Here is a 27,765-nt window from a genome sequence, read left to right as displayed (position 1 = left end):
TGACTTAGGAAATGAGTGTGTTCATCAGCAGGTCTTAGATCAGAGCTGGACCAGGACCAGTGCTGCTCCAAACAGTAGCAGCAGTATTAATAATAGTAACAGTAGTACTAATAGTGTTTGGGTGGGTGGGGGGGTATTCTGACCCCCCTCTCCCCCCGGGGACAGAGCTGCTCTCACTTCTCCTGCAGGTCCAGCAGACTCTGCTCTGCTCTCTGCAGACCCTCCAGGTCCTTCATCAGACGGCCCAGGTCGTCTCTGGACTTCCTGGTCTGGACGTAGGCAAACCAGCAGCCACCGAGAGCCATCAGGACCGACAGACCCAGGACCAGGTCCTTCCACCGGCTCTTTTGGTCTGCACACACACACACACACACACACACACACACACACACACACACACACACACACACACACACACACACACACACACACACACACACACATTAATAAATGCATGTCAAAGCTGTCAAAGTTGAAGTGATATGCATACAATGAAACAGTTCCTTTTCAGGTTACTATTGGTTCTGACAGCTGATTAAAACATTTGACCTTTGACCCGCAGTCTGAATCAGTTGTCACTGTTCATGGATCATGTTTAATAAAGTTACATTTGTTTAAAGCAGCACATCGGTCCATCATTTAAAGGTTGAATATGTAGAATCTTTATTAAAAGCTTTATTAAAATAAAATAAAAACATCCACGGGGCGTTTAGAGGGGTACAGAATGAAAGTATTGCTTTTCCATAAAAACATTTTTTTTAGTCCAAATTAATATTTTTTTAATTTTTTGACGGGCTCGACAATGACTTTCTGTCAACGTTCTGTTTACATTCGTACCTGCCCGTTGCCGACACGTGGCTCAATTCTCCGCTGTTTCCTGCCTCCTCCCGGTCGTATGCGTTTGTTTTCAACCAAGCCTTTTTAATAATCAATCGGTGGATCAATGGATTATCATATACATGTTAGGATGGGTGTATTTGTGTAGTCTTATCTGTCATAAACACGTTTACTGTCGCGGACTCTCTCTTTTTTTTTTTTAACTTGACGAGAGCAGTGACAGCGGAGGCTCTGAGCAGCAGCAGAGAGCCTCCACTCTCCCTGTAACAAGCTGCAAGTCATTTATTATGCTGTTAATGACGGTAAAAATGAAACATAAGGTAAATATCCTGCATAGTTCTCCTGTCTGTCCTCTGATCAGAGCGGAGTCCCTAGCAACGGTCTGGCAATCGACTGCTGGAATTCTTTTTCTGTTGTTGTTCTGGTAATTCTACATATTCAACCTTTAACACCTGAGAAATATGGTAAGAAAATAAGATGCAAAACATTATGTGACCAATTTGTAATTGATCCTTTTTGTATTGATTGACAGCCTTAATATGGGTACACACACACACACAGACCTGGTGGTGGTCCAAACAGCACGATGTAGAGTGCTTTGAGCTGCAGTTTCTGTGAATGACTTCTGTCTAAAATCTTCAACACCATCAGTGTCAGGGTGGTGTTCTTCACTGCCAGCCTGGAGGGGGGGGGGGGGGGGGGGGGGGGGGGGGGGCAGGTTATTAAACTGAACAGGCAAGGCAAGGCAATTTTATTAGTATAGCCCGTTTTTACAAACAGTTTGTCTCAAAGGGCTTTACGTACATGGCATCACAACAACATCCTCTGTCCTTAGACCCTCACATCCACTGAGGAAAAACTCCATGGAAAACCCTTTTAACAGGGAAACAACTGAGAAAGCTCAGGGTGAGCAACAGAGGAGGGATCCCTCACCCAGGACGGACAGACGGGACAGAGATGTTGTTACAGATAAGAAAACAGTTTACAGTTTATGACACAGGAAGTGGAAGGACAGGAACAAACACTGTGGCGGCCGCAGCTCTGACACAACACGGAGTGTTCAAGGACAGTGGGACATCTGAGCTCCGCAGTCACTTGACTGACACTTCGTAAGAATCGTTAATAATCAATGAATCCAAATGAAACTGATGGACAGACGGACTTGAACACAGGTACGATATAGTAACGACACAAGCGTGGCGGTTACCTGGGTAACGCTTTGCCGTCGAGCTGGAGTTTCCTGAAGGTCTCAGTGTATTGAGGAAGCTCCACGCTGACGAGCAGCCAGTCCTCCACCTGCTCCACCGTCCAGTTATATACTGCACACACACACACACACACACACACACACACACACACACCAACACTTTACATCTTGAGTGTATTACCAGTGAAGGTAATGAAAATGGAGACCATGCTGGAGCTGGAGTCCAGGAGCTGAATGAGCTGAAACTTAAAGGTCCAGTGTGTAATAATTGGCAATGTTAAGTGGCTAAATCTGAATATACTACCAATTACTGTAATATATTTGAATAAGCGTGTACTCGTTATAAAATAAAATTTGCCGTTTCTTGTTTGTAACCAGCTGTTATTCTTTCTAAAAATAAACTTTCTCCTCTCCATGTGTTTGTAGTTTCGTCTTTTCTGACGTCGCTGCGGAGACTAATGGAGCAGGAAAATTAAGTGGCTCCAAAAATAGGCTTTTATTTTTACACATTTGTCCTTTTTAATCTCTCCAACTGCTCTGTTGTTTTGCCTTTTTTGTCGTACGTTCAGTTGTTGTGTCTCTTTACCCCCTCCTTTCATTTTTCCTTCTTCAACTTGAACTCTGATGTCTCTAACAAACTCAAATGTGTGATTTCTAGAGTCACCGAGCTGATGATGGCAGCATGGAATAAATAATTGTTGAACAATCTGCAGTTAGTTTCACTGCTGAGTGCTGATTTTGTCCCAGCAGCAGCCAGTGTGGAGGGGAAGAGGTACAACATCCTCTGTTCCCCTAACAACAATGACTCTCCATGGACCTGGTCCTGTTGAATGTCTCTGTCTGATGCTGACGTGGTTTATACAGCTGGAATCTAAACACTGTCCAACACTGCAGTGTCACATGATACAGCAGTTAAACACCACAACAGGGTGAAATGAAGCCGAGGGTTTAACTATAAAAACTTGTATAAAGACTCGTATTTAGGGATGCTGTGTGGTCGAGTATGTCCCATGTTGGCATATGCCTGGGACGCTGATCGCCAGTCCAACTCCCAACAGAGACCGTCCCTTGCACAGTCTCTCAACATTCTTTCATGTGGCTCTACAACAGTGTTTTTCAACCTTGGGGTCAGGACCCCACGTGGGGTCGCCTGGAATTCAAATAGGGTCGCCTGAAATGTCTAGTAATTGATAAAAAAAAATTACTGATAAAAATGTTTTTTAACTAATTATTATTCTTTTTAAGATATGATTAAAAACACCACACACAATCTTAAACAACTATATTTTATACTTTCACTACCTCAAATATAATTCAAATAAAACGCAGCATAAAAAATATCTGCAGTCACATGGTCGCAGGGTCGCTAGACATTTATGATGTCAAAATGGTGTCATAAGTCACAAAAGGTTGGGAACCACTGCTCTGCACTGTTCTATCAAATAAGGGGAAAATACAGAGAAAATATCCTGAAAACAAAAAGAAAAAAGACTCGTATTCAGTTTTACATGATTTTCCCTCTGAAAAAAGTGGAAAAAATACTGGTCTGGCCCAGACCCAAATCCAGAACCAGAGACGAGCCCACACAGCTGAGTGGTTAGCACAGTTTGTGTCTTTTAGCATGGTGAGCACAGTTTGTGTCTTTTAGCATGGTGAGCACAGTTTGCATCTTGCAGAACTCTTAGCACTATTCAAATGAGCAGTCTTCTGAGACCAGAACCAGAGACTAGGGGTGCTCCCATCAGGGTTTCTGAGGCCGATCACCAAACTCTGAAATCAGTATATAGCCAATACTGATACCAATACCGATACCGATACCAATCACATTGCCTATGTGAACTTGAAGCTTGCTTTTGACAGTGTACATCTTCACAGAACAACGAGCGGTGAGCATCTTTTACTGTTTTGCTGTGGGTTGGCTTGTAACCAACAGTGGCTGACACAGTGTTTGGGTTGTGCTCATGCTAACACCACATCCTGTTGCCGTGGCGCCTCACTAGGGTGGCCATTTCCACAACACCAAAAAGGAGGACACTTTGCGGCATTTAGTGAGGAAATAAAAATCGCAACATACAACTAGTGTAGGCTACTCCTCACGACAATACAATTTTGTACATGATAACGATGGTATCATGATACAGGGATTCTGAGATACTCTGTTCAACACAAGACAATTTATCTATGATATATCATGATGTATGTGTAACAGAAGAGGAAAAAATATTCCTGAGAAGGCGAAAAGTATTTGTTCACAGTATTTGTTTTTATTCTATAGCCTACATCTGTGTTGCAAAGTGCAGTGCCACAAAGCAGAACATTTACAGCCTTAACCTTTATGTCTGACACGCCAGACACTTTTGTCCAATGTGGTACATGTGCCGGAAAAAATGTTCAGGCCACAAATACACATTCCACTTAATATTAATAAGCATATAGAACTTTTTTTAAAGGGATAGTTCAACATTTTTGAAAATTGGCCCATCGCCATGATCCCCCTAGTAATAGCAGTAGGTTCGTTACCTTTAATTGTTGGTCCAAGCTGCTTTTAGATCGGGGGAGAAGAATACCGAGCGGCGCAGCTACACTACGGAGGCTAATGGAATTTCTTGGTTTTGCTCATCAAACTCAGCAAATACACAACCAAAAAACTCAAAAACGCTGTGGTGGACAAGTTGTGACCTGCACATTCACCACGCTATGAGATAATAGCGGAAAGTTGCGAGATGGAGTTGTTTTAGAGGCAAAGTCGGACTTTACACTCTAGACGGCTGCTCGGCGGAGTGATTTCAAAAGCGCCTGTTTACTGCAGATACGTCCGTATACTACGGCACTGGCTGAGGTGCGCACACTGTGTCCCTCCGACCAGTGGTTCACTGAAGAAAGTAGTTCCGAGTATTTGCTTCACTTCTCTTAACTTTCCGCTATTATCTCATAGCGTGGTAAATGTGCAGGTCACAACTTGTCCACCACAGCGTTTTTGAGTTTTTTGGTTGTGTATTTGCTGAGTTTGATGAGCAAAACCAAGAAATTCCATTAGCCTCCGTAGTGTAGCTGCGCCGCTCGGTATTCTTCTCCCCCGATCTAAAAGCAGCTTGGACCAACAATTAAAGGTAACGAACCTACTGCTATTACTAGGGGGATCATGGCGATGGGCCAATTTTCAAAAATGTTGAACTATCCCTTTAAGCTATGTAAACAACAAAAGACAGTAAGAAAAAAAACACCATGTAACGGGTGAATATTGAACTGAGAAGTCCACAGTGTATTCCACAGTGATTCAGTCCTTTGGGGACATGTCTGCAGTGTATTTGTGTTTACTGTATGTGTCCACCTGTATTTAACTGATTTAAGTCCCTGTCCTCAGTATCCTGTTCTTCAATACGGCCTCAGCCCTCAGCTAAATCCACCTTCACCTGCTGCAGCAGCTCAGGGAAAAAAAACAAAAAAAATCACCGCCGTGCTTCATGCCTTCCAATGGCCGCCTTCATTGTGTGCTAACACAACAAAGTGTGCAATATGCATGCAAATCGTCTTTGCTACTTTTGCTCACAAGCGTGTGCTCTTTTGACCATTCAGCAATGGCATTGAATGAGGTCCGTCTTTTCGGCTTGTTAACATTCAGTTACTGTAATGAGATGAGTGACACAGCTCGCACACGGGAACAGGGGGCGGCGCGTTTACATTTTCAACCAATGAGAAATCGAGTGACACCGCTTTTAGCCAATCATTTTTAACTGAAAGTCTTACACCATTGGACAATATGCAGCCTTGCGTTCAGGTGCAACTCCAAAAAGGAGGACAAATAAGCGTCCGGCTTGAGGCTGCGCCGGACAGGGCAATGAAATCCGAACTGTCCGGCCTAAAGCGGGACGCCTGGTCACCCTACGCCTCACCCTCAGAGCTCTTCCAGGAGTTCCACATGTCCTCCACGCTGATGTGCAGGTCGGCTCGATGGAAGCTGCTGTGTTTGGCTTTGGGGTTGTGATCCTTCAAGTCCTCCCTGAGAAACTGGGAAATACATTTACATGTAGGTGGGTGTGATTATAGACGGGGATCAAAATAATCTGAGTGATGTACAAAAACATTTTTGTGAACAAAATAAACAAATAATAATAAATCACAGGTGTTTTAGTGGATGAAACAAATTCCTCTTTATCATGGGACGGCAGCCGTGTCTCACCCCGTCTGTCTCGGTGGTGTCCACCGTCCCGTCCGCGTCGTCGTCCATCAGTTTGTGGATGCTGCAGATGGCCTCGAAGCTCAGCCTGGAGTTCTCATCGCCACACAGCTGGGGGTCGATGGCGCACAGATCTACAGCTGTAACACACACCGCACACCGCCACAGGTCAGAGGTCAGTTATAGATAGATAGATAGATAGATAGATAGATAGATAGATAGATAGATAGATAGATAGATAGATAGATAGATAGATAGATAGATAGATAGATAGATAGATAGATAGATAGATAGATTGTCTGCCCCAAAGGGTAGCAGAAATTTGTCTTTGACAGGACTCATCACTTTACATACACTCAATAAAAACACAGTAAGGCAATAAAAACATTTTAAAAAAAAATAAAAAAGCACAATAGCAGCAAGTCATTTTGGGTTGTTTAGGTTGGAGTTCTTCTACTGTTGAGGGCTGTGACTGCAGATGGAATGAATGAAATTTTTTGTGGATAGATTTTCTGGCCAGAGAGTCATCAGTCCTGAACCTGTGCACTCTGTGGTTAGCCTCCGCTAGCAGCTAGCCTCCATGATCATCAGTCAGGTAACAATATCTGTTCGTCATGACAACACAGCAGATTTTCAACAGATCAGGGTGAAACTTCATGACTACATTTGGTCATTTCAGCCTCCAGAGAGTTTCTGCATGAACGAATGCTCTGCTAAGTCTGTGTGTGTGTGTGTGTGTGTGTGTGTGTGTGTGTGTGTGTGTGTGTGTGTGTGTGTGTGTGTGTGTGTGTGTGTGTCAGGTTTCTCAGGAACTGCAGGCCTGTGGTTGTGTGACAGTCTGATGTTAGTCTGAAGGTTTGTCCTTGACATGTCTGAATGAGTGGGTGAACCTCCTGCTCCATTCACCTGACCTCAGAGCAGTGTCTGATGATGTCACCAGGTGGACACCGAGCTGGTTCTAATGCAGGTTCAGAGCCAGTGCCTGACTAAGCACCAGTTCTTTGCTTTTCCACCGCCTAAGCACCGGGTTCTTAAAGGGATAGTTCAACATTTTGTCAAACTGGCCCATTGCCATAATCCCTATAGTCATATCAGTGGGTTCATTACCTTTAAAGGCCCCATGCTGTGCACTTTTCTCTGGGTTTATTTACCTGCTGATATCCCCAACAAGATGTATCATTGGTTTTGAGTACCTGTGATCTGCTTAATATGGTTTCTACTGCCCCTTTCTGTTGCCTCTTTCTGGAGCTCTAGCAGTCACAGGTCATTTGGCCAATCAGAAGAGAGAATGAAAACCTCTCCTCTGATTGGCTCACTGTTTTTGAGTGGCATGTGGCTGGGCCAATCACAGGCAAGTAACTGAAACCTAAGCTGCATTCATAAAAATTGAAGAACTGGTCGCGGTGGGCGGAGTTACCTTGTGTGTGACATCACAGAAAGGAGGAAGTGCTATCTGCTCGTCTCAAAGAGAATGTTCCTACAAATGGGTGGTGTGTGTTTCTCCGTTTATGACCAGTTTGATGCATGGGACAGTATATACGTGGCCCAGAGACCTCCCCAAGCACCAAAAAATAACCACAATCACATTTTTCATGCCATGGGGCCTATAATTGTCGGTGCAAGCTATTTTTAGAACGGCGGAGCAGAGCCGTGAGCTGCTCAGAGCTACGCTACGGAGGCTCATGGGATTTCTTGGTTTCCCTCATCAAACTCATCAAATACACAATCCAACAACTCCACAACGCTCTGGTGGACAAGTTGTGACCTGCACATTCACCACGCTATGAGATAATAACACAACGTTACCAGACAGAGTTGTTTTAGAGGGAAATGCAGAGACTGATGATGAAAAACTGTCCCTGAAGGCAACGCGCATTAGTGGTTTTGCATAGATTTACCTCGAAAAAAAGATGCAACAGGGTGTGTAATAAAGAGTTTAATATTCACTCCTCAGTTGCACAGATCAATGAGCTCTGTATGCAGACATGTTGCTCCACCAGAAACATTTTCAAGTACACAGTAGCAGTGCAGGTTCTAGAGATTATTTCTTTAACATCTTATGGCAGTAAATGAATTAAAGATCCCCATTTGAAAAAAAAAAATCACGATCCTCCCTTTGATCACCGATAGACGATCCATCCCTAGGTATCACAGGTCAACATGATGATGAACAAACATGTCCACCACCACCAAACATGGCCAGCCGCCCTAATGTCGGTTGGACCGGTTTTTGCTGTCACCACACTGCCTTTAAACCTGCCTACAGTTCCTCAGTGTCTTGTTCTTCCGGTGGTTCCTGTCTCTTCCTGAGCTTGTTACACAAACTGAGACACTTTCACCTGCTGTGCTGTTAAGGTGGTATCAGTTTATTATCTTAAGTAAACATTTACAGCGCTACTTCTCCCTCTGATGACATCTGACCTCCTTATGTTTAGTTTCCTAGTGCTGATGGAGCTGCGGCTGTTCCACATGTCAGATAATCCAAAACGTAGTGTAAACACAGGGCCGTTCATACTGCGTGTGTGTGTGTGTGTGTGTGCACACTCCCTTTGAATAAACACTTGGAAAGATGAGAGATCAGACAGAGCAGCTTTACAATACTGCAGCTCCAACACTCCCTGCTGAAGTCTCATTGGTCAGTATGGCTGGCTACCACTTCCTGATGATGTGATTACCTATGAAATGACACCGTGGTTCACAGTAAAGTTGTTTGAGGTGCACAAAATTTAGAGTAGTTATTTACTATGAAACACATTTGGAATGAATGAGGAACTCAATATTAGTTAATGGCGAGTTCTTCAGTAACTCCTAATCAAATTACTGAGGAACTAACGTATCAGCTGGCCGATAAATAGCTGATAAATAGCTGATAAATGACACGTCAGCAGCACGTCGGATGACGCTTCTGAGGAAGACTGGAGTCACAGTCGAAACTGTCAAGCAGGTAACATCACTCTTGATTTCATTGTCTGAACACAAGAAAAATATAACTAAGGGTAACTAATGATTAAGTAATGATTCAGTACTCATTACCTACTCATTTTGATGTCTCACTTTACCTTAAGGTACACAAAAAGGGTAACTAATGATTAAGTAATAGTTAGTTCCTCAGTAATTTCATTAGGAGTTACTGAAGAACTCGCCATTAACTAATACTGAGTTCCTCATTCATTCCAAATTTGTTTCATAGTAAATAACTACTCTAAATTTTGTGCACCTCAAACAACTTTACTGTGAACCACGGTGTGATCAGTATACAGTAGCCTACTTTACACACAGCCCCATGATACATTCATTTAGCCTACCAAACATGTGACAAACATCATATTTATTTCAAAGGCAACATGGATGGTCATATTGATGTGTATGTGGTCTGAAATTAATGAATAAAATCTTCTCAAGAATCCTGCTGTCTGTGATTTTTTTTAAGGAACTAGGCTACTAATGTAAAGATGAAGATGAAGAAATGAAAAACCACTCATTATGTGTCACTTTAGGTCATAAAGGTTAACTACTGGACATGTTATTGAGTAATGATTCTGTACTGATGAAGTAACGAGTTCACTAATCATCAAGTTGTGATTAACTATCTATGAAATTTGATCACGAGTTAATGAAGAACTGATCATTAATAGTTCCTCATTAGTTCCTCAGTAACTACTCCTCTGAAATTTGATCAGGGGTTCCTGAAGAACTGACCATTAACTAATAGTTAATTCATCAGTAGTTCCTCAGTAACTACTGTAATTTTGTGTAGCTCAATTCCTCACTAACTACTCATTAGTTCCTCATTAGTTCTTCATTAGTTCCTCATTAACTACTCTAATTTTGTGTACCTTATTGTAAAGTGTTACCTATATATGTATTGTGTGTTATGTATGTGAGACTAAATTTAAACAGGGTGCTAAGTTTGAGGTCCACATTGAATCTCTATACGACATATGGACAAAATATTCAAAGCATTTTAATTAGTGAGGTGTTGGTGTGGTGGGAGGTGACAACACAACCTGGGCCTCTGCAGTAACAAACTCAACAGGATTCATAGTAACTATGATAAATGGAGGTTAGATCAACAATGTTATATTCTGAGGTGAAATGATCTCAGTGAGTAAATCCACAGGTCAAACAGCTGGGGACAGATCAGGAGACAATGGGTCTCCGGACAGAGACATGTAACAGAGCCCCCACTCCCAAAGTCCCCAGACTGAGAGTGAACACAGAGGAGATTCACACCTTCAACATGAAAACCTAACTACTAGTCCAGTCATTTTATGAAAAAAGGTTGAACAAATTGCAACAGAAGCAAACTCAACTGATTTTGTATCCTCAACATGTCCTGAGTGAGGGGGAAAAAAGCCCAGAAGAATCCCATTAGGGGAAAGTTTAGAAAAAGACCCAAATATAGCCCATTCATACGCCTATTCATTATTTTGTGAATAGGGTAAAATTTTTAACCTTTAGATATCTCCATGAAAATTACTGAGTTGATTATTTACATTAAGACAAACAAAAAATGTATTACAAGTTTTTTTAAATTCTTTGTTAACGTGAGCACATTTGCAAAATTTGCATAAATTCCACCGTTTTGACGGCACAAATACATAAAGGTGCTGTGGTGGTACCAGCATGAAAATTGGAATGAGTTGACTCCATCGGTCAGCCGACAAGAAATCACTTTAAATTTCAAGATGACTGCAATTTTTCAAGATAGCCAAATAGATAGCCAAATAGATAGTTAAAATAGATAGTTAAACATTTTACCCTATTCACGTGAGAAAAATAATGAATAGGCTTATGACTTGGCTATATTTGGGTCTTTTTCTAAACTTTGTTGAGGATACAAAATCAGTTGAGTTTGCTTCTGTTGCAATTTGTTCAACGTTGAAAATTACTGGACTATACCGGTATGTATGTATGTAACTATGCACAGGTCTTCCTCTGGTTGCAGCTAAAATACAAATGAATTCCCTATAACGTCCGACTGATCCGTGTGTGAGTCCGGCTCGGGTTTCCATCTCATCTCCTGTGACGGCCGCAGCACCACAGAAGAAGACAGAGAGAGAGAGAGAGAGAGACAGAGAGACAGGTGAGGACGAGGACGAGGACGAGGCCTCGGTAAAGGTCTGACTTTAGTCTGAGGATTAAGATCAGCAGCTGTGAGGACAGAAATACACGGATAATAGAATTAAAGAGGATGTGGGGGGTTGAGTCAAAGTCACAGCTCAGTCTGAACACACGCCAACACGGCCACAAAACTACACCACCCATCATGCACCCCATACAGCACAGAGCCTGTTGATGCCTATTAAAGGGGACATATTATGGGACACTTTTTGAAGGCTCTGTAACATATATTTAGGTGTTTGTTTTGCCTTCTGGCCCCCAAAAGTAATTTCCAGGCTCCCTAGGTTGAAATCCATGTGGTTTAACAAGCTGTTCCCTCAGTTCTCAATGATGTAACTAGTTTTTGAATTTGCATAACCCCACCCCTACCTGGTACCAGTAGAAGGGGCGGGGCAAGCAGTGGTTCATTTGCATTTAAAGGGACAGACACTGAAAGCAGCCGTTCTGAACAGGGCTGTTTAGAGAGGATGAAAAGAGCTGTGATGTTTGATCCTTGGGGGATTTTGACCAAAACATGTCACAGACATGTCTTTAAGACACCTGGGAACTATTCTAATTTGTGGAGAAGGGGCAGAATATGTCTCCTTTAAAGGGACAACAAGGAGTTTTGGAAAGCAAAGTTTTTCCCTTGAGCCTCTGCGCGCACAGTGAAGTTTTTGGACCTGCGCAAGATGTAGAAAGTGAAAACATTTGCCAAGAATGTTTTCATTCACCTAGAATGAAAGTCGGTTGGAAGACGATCAGAATGATACCGTCGTAGTTCCGACCATAAACGGTGATTCGGCAGCGTTATTCTCATGACCCGCCGGGCAGCGTCCGGGAAACTGAAAGTAGGAAATGCTGGGCGAGCCGACCACTAAATAATAATAACAAAATAACGATAAAGACAAAATGATATATAGAAAATGGACCCATTAACAAGTGTTGGTAACGTAGAGTCATCCACATTAAAGGGATAGTTCACCCAAAATTGAAATTTCACTCATTATCTCCTCCCCCTCATGTGGACTAAGGGCTGGGAGAAGTTTCAGAGTCCTCCGTGGCTTCTCTGAGTTACAGGAGGTCTCGGCGTAGCAGTGCATGTCCATATAACGGTTGCAAATGGATACCAACTGTCTTCGTAACAAAAAGACACACCAAAAAACATCCAAATACCTCCATGCTGCTCTTATGTAATGTCCGTCTTGTATTGAAGCCCCGAAATGTGAAATTGTTCGGAAAAAAATTTAGCAATTTGTAGTGTTCCAGGCAACCCACTCGTGTTTCTCCGACCTGTTTTACCGGTGAAAGTCACTATAACGGCCACTTGTAACTTCTGACCCGTGAACTCGTACCAGATCGAACTGGTACGACTTCACAGGTCGGAAAAACACGAGTTCATCCCTTGGCTGCACACACAGCCCTTTATGCCATTCTCTCTCCTCATTGGATAAAAATTGTAGGATACGAGAAAAGTTTCTCCTCGGCTCAGAGCAGAGCAGAGTGACTGAGAGACCCGTGTTTCCGACCAAACACTCTATATAAGTGATTGCTGTCGGAAGATAGAACTATTTAAGACTTATATTAACACAAAAATATCGCTTACTTCTGCTTTAATGAGCTGAGATAACTCATGGCTAATCCAAATATGGTCAAAGAGCTGCAGCAGGTGTGGAGCTGACGCAACAAATGAATGCAGGTATACACTTACCTGCCTGTCAGTCAAGAGTCCCCGCCCTTAGTCCTTCACACTACTTGGTGCTGATTGGGTGTATTGAGTCCCTCCCCCTTCCCTGCAGGAACCTGACTGATGCTCTCTGTGCCCCGCCCACAGCAACATCTGCTTGGTAACACATCAGGAGCAGCGGCCTATCAGCGCTGTCCTGAGTGTTTGTGGAGGGTGTGGCAGGTAAACAACACAACCTGACAAACACGTTCATGTGTTGAGCCAACAGAGAGAGGAACCAGTGATAACTGCTAAGCTAAGCATGCAGCATGTAGAGGAGTGTGTAGGTTAGGGATGGGCATTTTGAATAATTTTCTAACCGAGTATCCTAACCTTGTCGTAACCGGGTAACCGAATACTGTAATAAAAAATAAAATGACGTCATGTTTGACGGACAGAGCGCAGCCGGTGCATAAATGCTCTCTGACCGTCAGACAGTCGCATTACTGACACACAGCGTCGTCAGACTAAATATCAGGTGGATAATAAGAGACTGGAGTTTAAGATGCATCTTTATGCCGGGGAATAAATGCGCTGCATGAGCTCTGAGCGCAGCACATTTATGCCGCTGCTGCCTCGGAGGAGAAAACGTTTTTTTCTTTTTTTTTTTAAATCATTAGCAGTGCTTATTTATTAGTCCACACTACATGTTGGTGCCTTCGGTCCTCTCTGCCTCGCATCGTCTCAGGAAATAACTGGGAAGGTTTCAGAACGATTGTAAACTGAAAGCAGATTTTCTAACAGACTTGATGACACCTGTCGTCTCCCTCCCGACGGCTTACTACAAGGGAACCACCACAGATTATTGTAAAAGGTTTGAAAGTCCGAGGCTCGATCCAAAAACGCTTTTACACAGCAGAAAATCACGTTGCTGCTTGATCCGAAACTGTTGAACACTACAAAAAGCTGAACCATGGCATGATGATGTAGCTCTAACGTGCCATTTTTTTTATCCTAGGTTAACCGGATAATAAATTCATAACCGGATAGCAGATTGCCTACTCGGGTACCCGGGTACTCGGGTAACCGTGCACATCCCTAGGTGAGGATGAAGAAGGTGATCAGGACAATACAAGCATTAAGCTGGTTGATCCAGAGCAGCAGAAACATTCATCACAGCTCATCAGCACATCAACGCCACAGAGCTTCAACCTCCAGGTCCAAGGTGCTGGAAGGAGCAGACCAGAACCTGCTGGTTGAAGGGATGACACCAGTCTGACTGACTTCAGGACAGTTGGTCACTGAGACAAGTGTCATGTCTCTGTAACACCTACAGCTTGTATTTTAAAGGTACGTTGTGTAGGAATTACTCCCATCTAGCTGCATTCACGTGAAATTGGGCAGACGGCAGACGGATGACAGCATAAACAAGCCTCTATGTCAACAAGTGGTCCGTCAGCACCAGGCAAAACAATACACGAGACAATATGTTGTCATGGCGATGTGGTATTGTTTTACCGGCTTTCTCTGGACTTCTGTGACTAAAATGACATCTGTTTTGTTAGCGACGGCCGTCTGCCCGACTGCAGGTGAATGCAGCATCAGTGTAACGCTCCATTCCTCCTCACTGCGTTACCGCGGTGACTTTTCACAGACGCCACCTCCACCTGAGCCGACAGCTCCGGTGTCTCCGCTGAGTTTCCGTGGTTTCCTACCGTCACGCTGCCACTGAACATAAAAACATGGAGACACCACATGGCAGCAGCACCGAGCTTACCCGCTCCATGGAGATATGAATGATATGAACGGCTCATTCAGAGCTGAAAGGAACACTTCACTTTGTTGATGGGGGGGATTATTGAGTAATGAAAAACAGACTGAAGAACTAAATCATCGATTTTCCTGAATAGAGAACAGGAGAAGATACACAATGTCCCTTTAACGTATGCAACAGGATGCTTATCAGACTGTTGTAGCCACTTGTCTCTCTTTAGCTGGGGTGTGCTGGGGTGTGGGCATCAGGAAAAGAGATGCAGACAAGCTCAACAAGCTGATAAAGAAGCTGAGCTCTCTGGAGGAAGTGGCTGACGACAGAGTCCGGACAAAATTCCTCAGGATCATTGACAACACCACCCATCCCCTCCATAACACACTCTGTCTCAAGAGTATTCAGCCACAGATACAGACTCCCCCGCTGTGCACACACACACACACACACACACACACACACACACACACACACACACACACACACACACACACACACACACACACACACACACACACACACACACACACGATTGCAACATTATTGGGGTATGTCCTGTTAAACTTATGGGCCACAATAATAATCATCAGTGTTGTTTATTTACAAGCCCAGCGGACTGAGACACTCCGTTTTTTATGTTTGATTTTATTTCTGCTTTTCCACCAGCACTCGAGCGCGACATCCAACACAACAATCAAACCCGCTAATTTTAAAAACACACCGGCGACAGCGACCACTAGTCTGTACTGAGACTGTTGTTATTCTGTCACCTGAGTTAAATGATGCTGCGGAAAAACACGCTGTGGTCCGTCATGGAGGTGCAAAGAGTAGACACTGAGCGAGATAGTTATCTGTAGCTTACCGAGTACCCGACCCAGTGCAGGACTCTGCTGTGAAGGTGGAGACATGCGCTGGTGCATTTGCGACAATTAAAAAAAGAAAGAAAGAAAGAAATTTGAAGGAGCGGCGGCTAGGATTTAGGAATGGCGGCCCACCACTCCTAAATGAATGTAGAGGAAACACTGATTCATACCCACCGCAATACAATACGCAATACGAATACTCTTCTGTCTGATTCATTCACTATAAGCATCCTTATTGTTAGCTGTGTCCCAATTCAGGGGCTGCAGCGGTCTCCGGAGGCAACGGCTTCGGAGACTCCTCCTCCTCCTCCTCCTCATCCTCCTCCTCCTCCTCCTCCTCCTCCTCCTCCGTCGGCCGCATCAACCGTCAGTAAATGGGACGGTCTAGCCTTCGGAGCATTTCCTGATTGCATCCGAATGTAAACAACGGCCGAACGTAAACAACAGCGTAACGTTAAACATTTAAAAGTGGCGCCTGCAACGGCTCTTCCGCTTCTCCGCTCCTCACTTTTTTTTTCTTCTTTTTTTTAATAAGTAGGCTATTAAGTGAATAGAGAATAAAGAGCAGAGTGAGATGTTTTCATAGCTTTCTTATTATTTGAGTCAGATGCTTTGCCTCCGCTCCTCACCTGTGCAGCCAGAGCAGAGCAGAGCAGAGCAGAGCTCAGCAGCGGGCGGCCACGCCTCCGAGCCGGCCTCCGAGCCGGGTTACCGTGGCTACAGCACAGAGCTGCTCCGTTCGATAGCTAGCGGCTAGGTTGCTAATAACAACAACGGTGCAGCAAAGCACCTTGGGATACGGGAGTCCGCGAAGGATAGTAGCGGTGCATCCTCCGAATGCAGGGGAAAGGAGGACGCATTTGGAGGAGCCTTCGAATTTGGAGGAATTGGGACAAGACAGCCTTCACACAGCGCTGTGACGTAATCGGCCTTCAAATCCACCCTCCGAAGGATGCAGCCCCTGAATAGAGACACAGTCATAGTTGCTTGGCCCTCTCTTGAGGAAAGGCGCAAGAGGCACTGGCTTTTATATATTTTTGAGGCCCTTTTAGGCAAATTACCACTTTATGTAGCAAATATGTTGGAATGGAACTCATGTACTCATATGACCCGTTCAGCTGAACTACTGCTACTCAGAGTTCCTCGAGTCTATACGAGTATTGGCGAGACCGCTTTGATGACTGTCTTTCTTGTTTCTTGTTCAATGTATATTGTCATGTAATCACTATCAGTTGACTGTAACCACTGTCAATATTTAAATGGCTTGTAAACTCGACGACATTGAAAATGAGGGTAACCTCAATGTCTCTTGAGAATAAATAAAGATTATATTCAGAACCACTTGATTGCGATACGGAGGTCAAAGGTCAAAGTCACTGTGACCTCACAAAACTCATTGTTGACCAAGAATTCATACATGACCTATGATGGAGGAAGACATTGACCTATCTGACTGGGTTTCCCTCCATCTGACACCTCAGCGTCCGTCCCACGTCCTGTCCCTGTCCCTGTCCCTGATGTGTGTGAGTGACAGCTCCACCTCCTCCTCCAGACTCAGTTATTTCTGTCAACATCCTTCCTGTGACATCAGAGAAGACGTGTCATCTCCAGGAAGCTGCGGTGAACTGCTAACGGCTAATCTCTCACACTATCACTGCTGCAACACACACACAAACACAAACACACACACACACACACCACCCATCCACGCCAATGTGGCCCAGCCGCTGATACGTCTCTGTGCAGCATCAACAAACAACCACAAAGAGACAAAACCACCAGGAAGACTCAGTCTGGGGGGGGGGGGGGGGGGGGGGGTCGTGGTGTGTTTCACTGTGTGAACCTCAAACAGGAAGAACCAATTTCTTTGTCAAGAGCCGGAGCTCAGAGCTCTGAGCTGCTGCCGAGGTGTCACTCACACCCCACACCCCAGACCCAGGTAGACCTGTTAGTGCAGTGGTTTTCAACTGGTGGGTCGGGACCCAAAAGTGGGTCGCGGACCCGTTCTGGATGGGTCGCGGACAGCTGGTCGAAAAAGTAAATAATATTTAATGCACATCTGATGTTGGACATGTCTTTTATTTTGAAAAATAACTTATATTGAAAGGCACGCGTCACGTGAACACATGCAGTTGTAATGCTCCTCCTCACTTTCTTATTATTTGCTCTGAATGCAAAGATATCAGTTTCTTATTAATGTGGCCTGAATGCAGTGAATCTTGTTTTGTTTTGTGGGTCTTTATTTTGTGCAATTTGATATTTATTCACTTTTGTGAACATGCTCTGAATGCAGAGATGCATTAGAAGTCAAATATATCGTTTTGTTGGTCTCCATTTTGTGCAGTTTGATATTTTTTTAATCACTTCCGTACATGCAGTTGTCATGGTAACTCCTCAGTTTCATTCATGTGCTCTGAAATGCACTTTGCTCAATAAAGAGCTAAATGAGTTTTTAAAGGCTTAAAAAAAAAGATTCTTGGTTTGAATTCTATAAAAGTGGGTCGCGACTTAATGACCATGGGACAATGTGGAGCCCAGAGTGAGACTAGTTGAGAACCCCTGTGTTAGTGGACACCACACAACCTGTGGGGCCTCTCCACTGACCCTATGTGTCCAGTCAGGGCCGCCCCTCCCTGAACACAGAACAGCTGTTGGGCTGTACGTTGGGCCTCAGGCTTCATTTTGAGCAACATGCGCAAATTGCGCTGCGCAATATGAGGCACGTGAAGGGCACCAAGTCAGTACGAGGCAGGAGAGCAACAGGAGCTGTAATCTGACACCACAGATTTAAATTCTGATCATGACAAACACAAACACAATCACAAATACAAGAGAAGGTGTCTCTACCTGCAGCTGTGTTGCCATGGGAGACCAGATGATGGTGCTGATGGTCCAGGTGGGTGTGGTCACTTCTGTCCAATCCACCGTGGGTGTCAACAAATGCGCTCAACATACACACACACATCAACCACACACGCACACACTCCATGTCTGAGGAAAGACAGAAGGAGAATTTCAGGCACTTCCTGACTGCTTTGCTGTGACATCACAAAGTCACAGGAAGTCCTGACGGGTGGTTCAAGCTCTAATACATCTACCTTTATACTGTATGGAGCTTTAACACAAACATCTACCTTTATACTGTATGGAGCTTTAACACAAACATCTACCTTTATACTGTATGGAGCTTTAACACAAACATCTACCTTTATACTGTATGGAGCTTTAATACAAACATCTACCTTTATACTGTATGGAGCTTTAACACAAACATCTACCTTTATACTGTATGGAGCTTTAATACAAACATTTACCTTTATACTGTATGGAGCTTTAACACAAACATCTACCTTTATACTGTATGGAGCTTTAATACAAACATCTACCTTTATACTGAATGGAGCTTTAATATCTAACTTTAGACTGAGATTCTAGAATCTGCAACAAAAAAAAAAAGATGATGTCATTCCTGAGTCAGTAGAGAAATAAATGAGTGAGTGATGTGTCCCTGCTTTTGGTCAGTCCATGAACATCACACACTCGTTGACTCTTTACTAGAGTTGACATGGACGACCAAACACTGAGCTCATGGTAACATGAGGAAACATTCAGATGCTGCTCAAGTCCTTCAGCAAGAGTGTAACGCATAATCTGTAAGGGTTGACTGACCACCAGTTGTACCAAAGTTCCTCTATAGAGAAGATGCTTCATTACAGGCAGTGTCAATGGTATGAAATGTTAAATATAACAACACATGGTGAACCAATGGGGAACTTAGTCTAAAACTCAGTTTGAAGGGATAAAAACAATGTTATCAAGCAGAGATCTCAGTCTTGTTTCACATTTAAACTTCTAAGCTATAGAAAACTTTTTTGTCTTGCGTACCCCCTGAGCCTTTTTGCCATACCATGAGTACCCCCTCCCTTATACGTGACGTAACACAACTGATTATGAAATAAAAATCATTTTAATTTCTCTCTTCAATTTGTACAAAGACATTTTACACATATTCTCCTGCATTTGAGTTGTTTCTGGCTGTTTTGTTTGGTAATTACCTAACTTCCTCTAAAATGTCAAAAAAAAAAAAAAAAAAAAGGTCAGATATGAACTGTTGTGTAAACATTTCATGACTAAAAATGTGTGAGAACATGTTCAACTCTGAGACAATGTTGGTTCAGAATCAGCTACTTGCAGGTGGACTGATTTTCTTGGACTTCAATGGGGCGACAGAGAATAGAAACTAGACGGTCATTGGATGAATGCTGTGATGTTGTCAGTGTCTCTGGGAGTGAATGGAGCAGAGGGCCAGGCCTGGACGCTGGGCTTCTGCATGCTGATTGGAGGATCTGTCTAAAGGCCAAATCTCTTTTTGATTGACAGCTATTTTGAAACATACGTGGCACCGGAGGATTGTCCAGTTCAGTCCTATTGTGGATTTTGCAGGTGAAGTTAAGAAACAAACTGCAGCTCATTTCTTTGTATTTGCTTGGTGATACAGCTCATTACCATTGTACATATCACACTGTAAACAAGCAACGGAGCTGATCCTTCACTTTGTAGCATGACTGTGTCTGTCTTCAGCTGCAACCAGGCTGAGATCCACCGTCTAATGTCAGTGTTGCATTTCAGCTTAGTTCCTCAGTCACAGTAACAGGTTCAACGTTTACATTAAAACCAGGGGTCATGCTTTGATTGGACATAACTTGGACCTATCACCTCCTCAGTGTGCTCTGGCAGCCAAGGTTTCGAGCGCAAGGAACAATCACAACGCAAAACTCATCCTAATACTCTTGTATATGGCAAGAAAAACTATGATTAAGTTCTGGATTCAAGACATTCTTACATTGGACGATTGGTACAAGGAGGTAATGAGTATAGTCCCTTTGGAAAAATGATCTTACTGTATAGCCTCCATGATAACATGGAGGGTTTTACAAGGGTATGGCAACCAGTTTTAGATGCTGTGGATCCCTCTGGACTGAGCTTCAATATCCCTCACTGGTGGTGTATTTATGTGTTTATGTATGTTTGTAAGCTGTGTTACTCGCTTTGTTATGTTTATTCATAAAAGGAAAAATGCGTAGTTCTGTGGAAATTATATGTAAAGGATAGGCTAATATGTGGTCTGCCTGAACCTTAATAAAAAGAGAGAGAGAGAGAAAAAAACAGGGGTCATAACACTTCTGTAAATTAAAAATAATGATGTCATGGTTGTGTGGCGACAGAAGCTGTGCTTTGTGATGCACGGTAACAGTGGACTTCATATGGTCTTCACAGTGTATGATGGATCATGGGACGCAGCTTCTGGTTGTAACCAGGTTAGGGTTTTAAAGGTCCCATATTATGAAAAACAGGTTTTTTCTGGTCTCTACATACATAAACTGATCCTCCCTGAGCCTACCAACTCCTAGAATGAGGAAAGCAAACGGGTCCTGCATCCACTCTGCAGCCCAGCGACTGGTAAAACGGTGCTCATACAGGCTGTTCAGACTCAGCTCCTGTGGTGATGTCACGACGGGAGTGAGGCCGGCCCCTCAGCACGATAAAACGCCTACCACATCTATTTCTATGGCTGCAGTACACAGCAAGAAACTCCTGAGCTAAATTGATGAAATACCGACCAATTAAGTCATAAAGTGGTAATGATCTTTGCTGTGTACAGTAACCATGTTACTTAAAGGTGCAGGCACAGAAACAGCTTGTTCTCAGTATGCTTGAGCAACTTTTAGACAGCCGACATTCAGGACCACGGATCAGTTAGAGGCAATACATTTCTACAGTTTAGTTGGACGTCTGACAGCTGAGTGAAATTGAGTAAAAAGAGTATAATATGGGATCTTTAATCCAACCACTACACAATGCATTCTGGAAGACTCAGTCTCTGAGTCCAGTATAAATGGTATGATAACTCTCTATATGTTCACACAACACTACAACACAATGATCTCACTGTAGAGTGAACACTGGAGACACAGTCTGATCATCAATTCTTGACAATGGATTTTCCAACTTCCCAGTCGGCTCTGTCCCCATAACACCCCCCCAGTTACATTTCCCACTTTGAAACTCAGGAAACTTCAGGCCTTGTCCACGCAGAAATAGAGCTTCATCCAAAACGATCTTGTTCTTGTTCGTTTTGAAAAAGTTCTCTGTAAACACGGCATCGTTCCAAGAAATATCTGCATACACACGGGTCCACTGAAAACAACTCAAAAGGCTGCAGTAGATCCACCAGGCCTGTGTGTGCCGCTGTAACGCTGCCACACATAAACACCAACAACAGAGAAGAAGAAGGAAAGCTTCCTCGCTGGATTCAAACTCTTGGGCTGTGTCCGAAATCGCCCCCTACTCACTATATAGTGCACTATATAGTGACCACGCCATTTTGTAGTGGTGTCCGAATGTTTAGTGATTATTAATGTTCAATATAAAGTGCACTGAATCTATCCCACAATTCACCGCGAAATGTAGTGAACATCTGATGGTCACTAACCGGAGCAAGATATCCCATCATGCATTGCGGTCACGGATCGACGTTACCACACCAGCCCAGAGTGACCGGTGTAGCTACCAAATAAATGCAAGTAGTGACCGGTGTAGCTACCAAAATAAATGCAGTAGTGCAGCAGCCTCAATAAATGCCAGAGTTGTCTGGTCGCGGCTTCCACAGACTCCAAAAACAAACGTCAGAGCAAATTTCCTAACAAGCGTTATAAACTGACAACAGACTCTGGATAGCGAGGCTAATTTCTGTTAGCCCGTCTATGGTGTTTTACATTATACGTTAGCATTAAGCTAGCGGACTTTATGCTTAGTTGTGAACGTTGTTTCAAACAACGTGGGTTTGATTGAACATCTTTGATGCTTAAATATTACCGCTTAATGTATTGCTTTACTCCTCTTTTTATGTTGGTACCTATACACCCGTAGGTCTATGCTACACCGGCCGTTACCATGGTTGTATCCATGGTACCAACACCGGCCGTTACGATCGCGGTCGGAACGTTTTAATTACGCGACGTAATACGTCATTAACTGTGCGGCGGAGTAGTGTCCGAAAGTGTTTTTTTATTTGACCAGTGAGTCAATATAGTCCACTATATTGAATTCACTATATAGTGAGTAGGGAATGAGTGAGTGATTTCGGAAACAACCCAACATTATAAAATGATTAAAGTCCTGTCAGTGTCGATGATGATTTAGCGGACGTGATTCAGCCTCAGTGTCCCAGGGAGCGACTGTAGTCTGCTGTTGTTACGTCCATAGACTGGAACGTCTAGACGTGTGACTCAGTACAGGTTAGAGTAGTCATCGTTTCACAAAAGATCTGTTTTGGGCGCCGTTTCCAGATTTGACCACTCTGGGACCCGTTTCCCCCTAAAATGCCATTTCCGTCTGGACGAAACGATAAAAAAACCTATGCAGATTCACTGAAACCTGTATTCGTGTGTGAGCTCACAATCCAAGATGGCTGCTCTGTGCAGAATAACAAGCTGAATACTACACTGTAGCTATATCAGCTTTTTAGTCTTGTTTTTGCTCCATTAAAGCAGAAGTAAGCGATCCGGTGGTTTTGGCTAACTTCCTGTCAGCAGATGGAGTTAGCAGTCCCCGCCCTCGTCCCTACGTCACCACATTCACGCGCATCCCTTGGCTGCACACACAGAGAGGACCGCCCCTTTATGCCGTTCTCTCTCCTCATTGGATAAAGGTTGTAGGATACAAGGAAAGTTTTCTCCTGGGCTTACAGCAGAGCAGAGTGACTGACAGACCCGTGTTTCAGACCAAACACTCTATAGAAGTGATTGCTGTCGGAAGATACAACTATTTAAAGGTGTACAGAAAAGAAAATTGAATTTGAGCCCACTTTGGGTCATAAAATTAATGTGATAACTCATCTTTCAGACGTTGTAGGCCAAACTTTGTGCAAAATTCTATTTTTGAGTAAATCCGGGATGAAAGTGTGTATTTTTTTTTTCGCATTGGATAATGCAGGCGCACGGATTATACGTCAGCCTGTACACGATTCACCAGCCACTGATATTGGATCCGTCAACCGTCATTCAAATGTCTGAGACACGCACACACACACAGAGCTCGGGCTCGCCCCAAGCTTTGAATATCCCGCCCACTCTATAACGACCAATCAAATTCGTTTTCCTCACTCGGGTAAACTCGTGTTGCAGCTCGTGACAACTCGGCGCGACAAACAGGACAAACGGCCATTTCTGTACACCTTTAAGACTTATATTAAAGCAGATATCAGTGGAATGTTTTTGTTAATATAAGTCCTAAATAGTCCTATTTTCCGTCAGCAATCACTTACATGAAGTATTTCAGCCTAAACACGAGTCTCTCCGTCACTCTGCTCTGCTGTAACCCGAGGAGAAAATTTTCCTTGTGGGATACAAGTGTTATCCAATGAGGAGAGAGAACGGCATGAAGGGCTGTGTGTGCAGCCAAGGGATGCGCGTGAATGTGGTGACGTAGCACGAGGACCAATTGATGCCTGACAAGGGCGGGGGCTGCTAACTCATGGTGCGTTCAAAGAAACTCGTACTTTGTGATTTTCCTTCCTGTGAAGTCATACCAGTTCGATCTGGTACGAGTTCACGGGTCGGAAGTTACGAGTGGCCGTTATAGGGAACTTTCACAGACAACAGGATGGTAAAAACACGAGCTACGGGTTACCTGGAACGCTACCAAGTCGTAGTTGTGACTTGAAGCTGTAACTTACGGTTTCAAAAGCCTGCCTTGAACGCAGCATTAGCCGAAACGGCCGTGAAGCTGATATCTGCTTTAACACAAACATTCCGCTTACTTCTGCTTTAAATGATCTGTAGTGACAGTATTGTGCAGCTTCTACCTGTAGACATGTTGTTACGTTGTTATAGACTTGGTGTTAGCTAACTATGCTAACTACAGCTAACTAACCAACTAACCTAGTCCTACCTGGTACATGGTGGACTAAATGGAACACTGCACAAGTCCAGTATGGAGACCTGGACAGACCACAAGAACAAATGTTAGTTATTTCAACCGAACTCCACTGTTCATCATGTTAATGAGCTGTTTCAGGTTTTTGATGTGTGGTAACAGGATATTTGGTGAGTTGTTCCTCCTGATCTTACTAACATCTCATTCTCCAGCTTCTGTAGGCTACACACACACCAGGTGAAGTGGTCTTGTGTTATTTCCTGTCTCTTATTTCTTATTTCTTCAGCCTAATTCCCTCCTCTCTGTCTCTGGAGACCGACTTTGTTTCTCAGATGCGTTCACGTGTTTCCTGGCGGGGTCGTTACTAATAAAACCATGACGTCTATGAACTGGACCGGACCTGGAGCAGACGGAGCTGGTCCTTTGACGAGGACTGATGAGTTTCACGGACCATGTTGATCTCCAAGGAGCAACACGTTCAACTCCTGAGAGTCTTTACTGGAAATGGACGCTGAATAAAAAGCAAATGAACATGGAGGTCCGGATCCATCGATATTTTCCTCTGATCAGCTCAGTGATCAGCTGATCTGATCTGATCAGCGGCAGACAAACTGTGTGCAGGTCTGTGAGGCTGGTCGAAGGTCAGATGTCACAGAGCTGTTTAAAGGTTCATTCCATCATCGATGCGGGAAAAACAAACTTGGCTCCTCAGAGCCTCGGGGGAAAAAACACGTGCCTCGGTGGCAGTGTAACGTCACAGACGGTTTAAAGTGGTCTCCTACCTCTGCTGCAGCCGCTCCTCTAATCCATCGATCCGATTCGATCAGCGCTGATCGATCCGACGCTGAAGCGAGTTTCAGTTCTCCACCCTGTGTCCAGCTTCTCACTGCGCCTCACACAACAGCAGCGAGAGATCTGCCCGCGTTGCGTTCAAGGACCTCCCAAAAAAAATCGAGTTCAGGGAGTTCAAGCATTCTTTGATCATTCCTCTTTTATTCGACAATCAACAGGTGGAGGAAGCATTTGTTCCAGCAGGTTTTTAATTTGCGAATTTTATTCATGTAGTTTTCTTTCTTTGTCCCTTTTTAGATTCAATCAATCGATGTTCTTACACAGATGGACACTTTTGATCGATAAATAGGCTAGTTATGAATAAGATGTCGTTTGATGCAGTTTTCTAACAAAGGAATCACAAAAAGGATGTTACTGGTGTGTCATTGTTTCCTTTCTCATCAAAACACATTTGCCTGGTAAACATTTTGAGATAAATAGCCTAAAAAGAAAGAAAGAAAGAAAGAAAGAAAGATAGGCTGTGTCTTTCTGAATCTGATCTGAGTCCCCATGTTTACCTGATGAGCTCCACTGTAAGCTGAGGATTTGACAGAGACCTGGATCAGGAGCTCGGAGGAACCAGTTTCCATGTTTCTATCAGAGATAAATAAAACCAGCCCAGTTCTGTTCGGAATTTCCTGTTCAATACCCGAGTGTCGTATTTTCGACAACACTTGAAGGCAACGTCTGTCTGATGAGGCGATGTGATGGCGCCGTCCTGTGGCCAGAGGCACGAGGCGCAGGTACAAGTTCAGTCCACTTCAAAACTTGTGGCTGGTGGAGGCTGTGGGCGGGGACCGGGGACCGGGTCTGAGACCAGCTGTGACCACACAGCAGCGGTCTGAAGCACAGTGACAGGAGGAGGAGGAGGAGGAGGAGGAGGAGGAGGAGGAAGAGGAAGAGGAGTGGTCAGCAGATACAGATCATGGCAGAAACATCTCCTCACGCTCTGATCAGAGCAGCTGATCTGCTCCTCCTCTGCAGCTCTTACTCAGACTGGTGAAAAGCTCAAACTCTTCCTCATGTGCTCCGAGTCCGCCCACAGCCCTGCTGATCACCTCTCAAACAGCAGTTAAACACCGGCTAAACATCAGTTAAACATCTGCTAAACATCTGTTAAACATCAGCTAAACATCAGTTAAACATCTGCTAAACATCTGCTAAACATCTGTTAAACATCTGTAAAACACCTGCTAAACATCTGTTAAACATCTGCTAAACATCTGCTAAACATCTGCTAAACATCAGCTAAACATCTGTTAAACATCTGTAAAACACCTGTTAAACATCTGTTAAACATCTGTTAAACACCTGCTAAACATCTGCTAAACATCTGCTAAACATCAGCTAAACATCTGTTAAACATCTGTAAAACACCTGTTAAACATCTGTTAAACATCTGTTAAACACCTGCTAAACATCTGCTAAACATCAGCTAAACATCTGTTAAACATCTGTTAAACATCTGTTAAACACCTGCTAAACATCTGCTAAACATCAGCTAAACATCTGTTAAACACCTGGTAAACATCTGTTAAACATCTGTTAAACACCTGCTAAACATCTGCTAAACATCTGTTAAACATCTGTTAAACACAGGGGTGCAGATCCGATGTCAGGTTTGGGGGGGGGGGGGGGGCAAAAGTGATTTTTTTTTTGCCCGTATGCAGCTCATACCATGCCGCCATAAATCACAACTTGGTAGAGGCTCGCCATATCATTCAAAACGTCCTGCACAGGGAATCATTTATCGTGCTTACTCTGGTAAATTTGTCCTACACAGCCAACAGCGTGTATCACTAGTAAATTATCATTTGAAGGGACTCTGACATAGCCTCCCTCCGACCTTCCCAGATCCCCATTTCTTCTCCCCATCTTCCTTTTCTCCCGGTGTATAGGACTACTTTATGCATGATTAATTGATATGGATGAATATCAATAAATGAAGCGCTAAGATTGAGGGGGTCGTTTCTTTACAGCCTACTGATGTCATCAGCATCTGTGTAAGAATTACATTTGTCAACATTATGTTCCACCATTTCAATCATTTCTTTTTAGATGTGAATCTATGTAAATCTGATGTTTTTCAGAAATTTGGGATCTGCACCCATGGTTAAACATCAGCTAAACACCTGTTAAACATCAGTTAAACATCAACTAGACACCAAACACCTGCTAAACACCTGTTAAACATCAACTATGTTTGCTAAATAAAAGCTAACACCTGTAAACATCTGTTAAACATCAGCTGATTTTCTGCTAAACACTCTACAAAACATTTAGCTACTTAAAAACCTGATGAACAGGTGGGGGGAGAAAATATGAAACATGTTTGTTAGATATCTGTGATTAATGCTCTTTATGTTCAAATAGAAA

At 43.6% G+C, this 27,765-nt stretch overlaps 1 protein-coding gene across 1 annotated transcript in view; it reads right to left on the bottom strand.

Annotated features, from left to right (window-relative positions):
• LOC310997584 (stromal interaction molecule 1-like) overlaps window positions 1-25,467 on the bottom strand; it is a 42,011-nt gene extending 16,544 nt beyond the window's left edge. Inside the window, exons 1-7 of the mRNA XM_083987337.1 lie at window positions 25,341-25,467; window positions 18,469-18,612; window positions 6,225-6,361; window positions 5,938-6,052; window positions 2,045-2,156; window positions 1,401-1,516; window positions 178-352 (exon numbers count right to left, since the gene is read on the bottom strand). Of these exons, the coding sequence (XP_083843463.1) occupies window positions 178-352; window positions 1,401-1,516; window positions 2,045-2,156; window positions 5,938-6,052; window positions 6,225-6,361; window positions 18,469-18,610 (797 nt within the window). The 5' untranslated portion in view covers window positions 18,611-18,612; window positions 25,341-25,467. The remainder of the gene's footprint in view (window positions 1-177; window positions 353-1,400; window positions 1,517-2,044; window positions 2,157-5,937; window positions 6,053-6,224; window positions 6,362-18,468; window positions 18,613-25,340) is intronic.
• Between the last annotated feature and the right edge of the window lie 2,298 nt (window positions 25,468-27,765).

The sequence above is a fragment of the Trachurus trachurus genome, assembly GCF_905171665.1.
Source record: "Trachurus trachurus genome assembly, chromosome: 14".
NCBI classification, from domain to species: domain Eukaryota; kingdom Metazoa; phylum Chordata; class Actinopteri; order Carangiformes; family Carangidae; genus Trachurus; species Trachurus trachurus.
The sequence above is the reverse complement of the archived record's forward strand: the minus strand, read 5'-3'. Positions and strand labels throughout refer to the sequence as shown.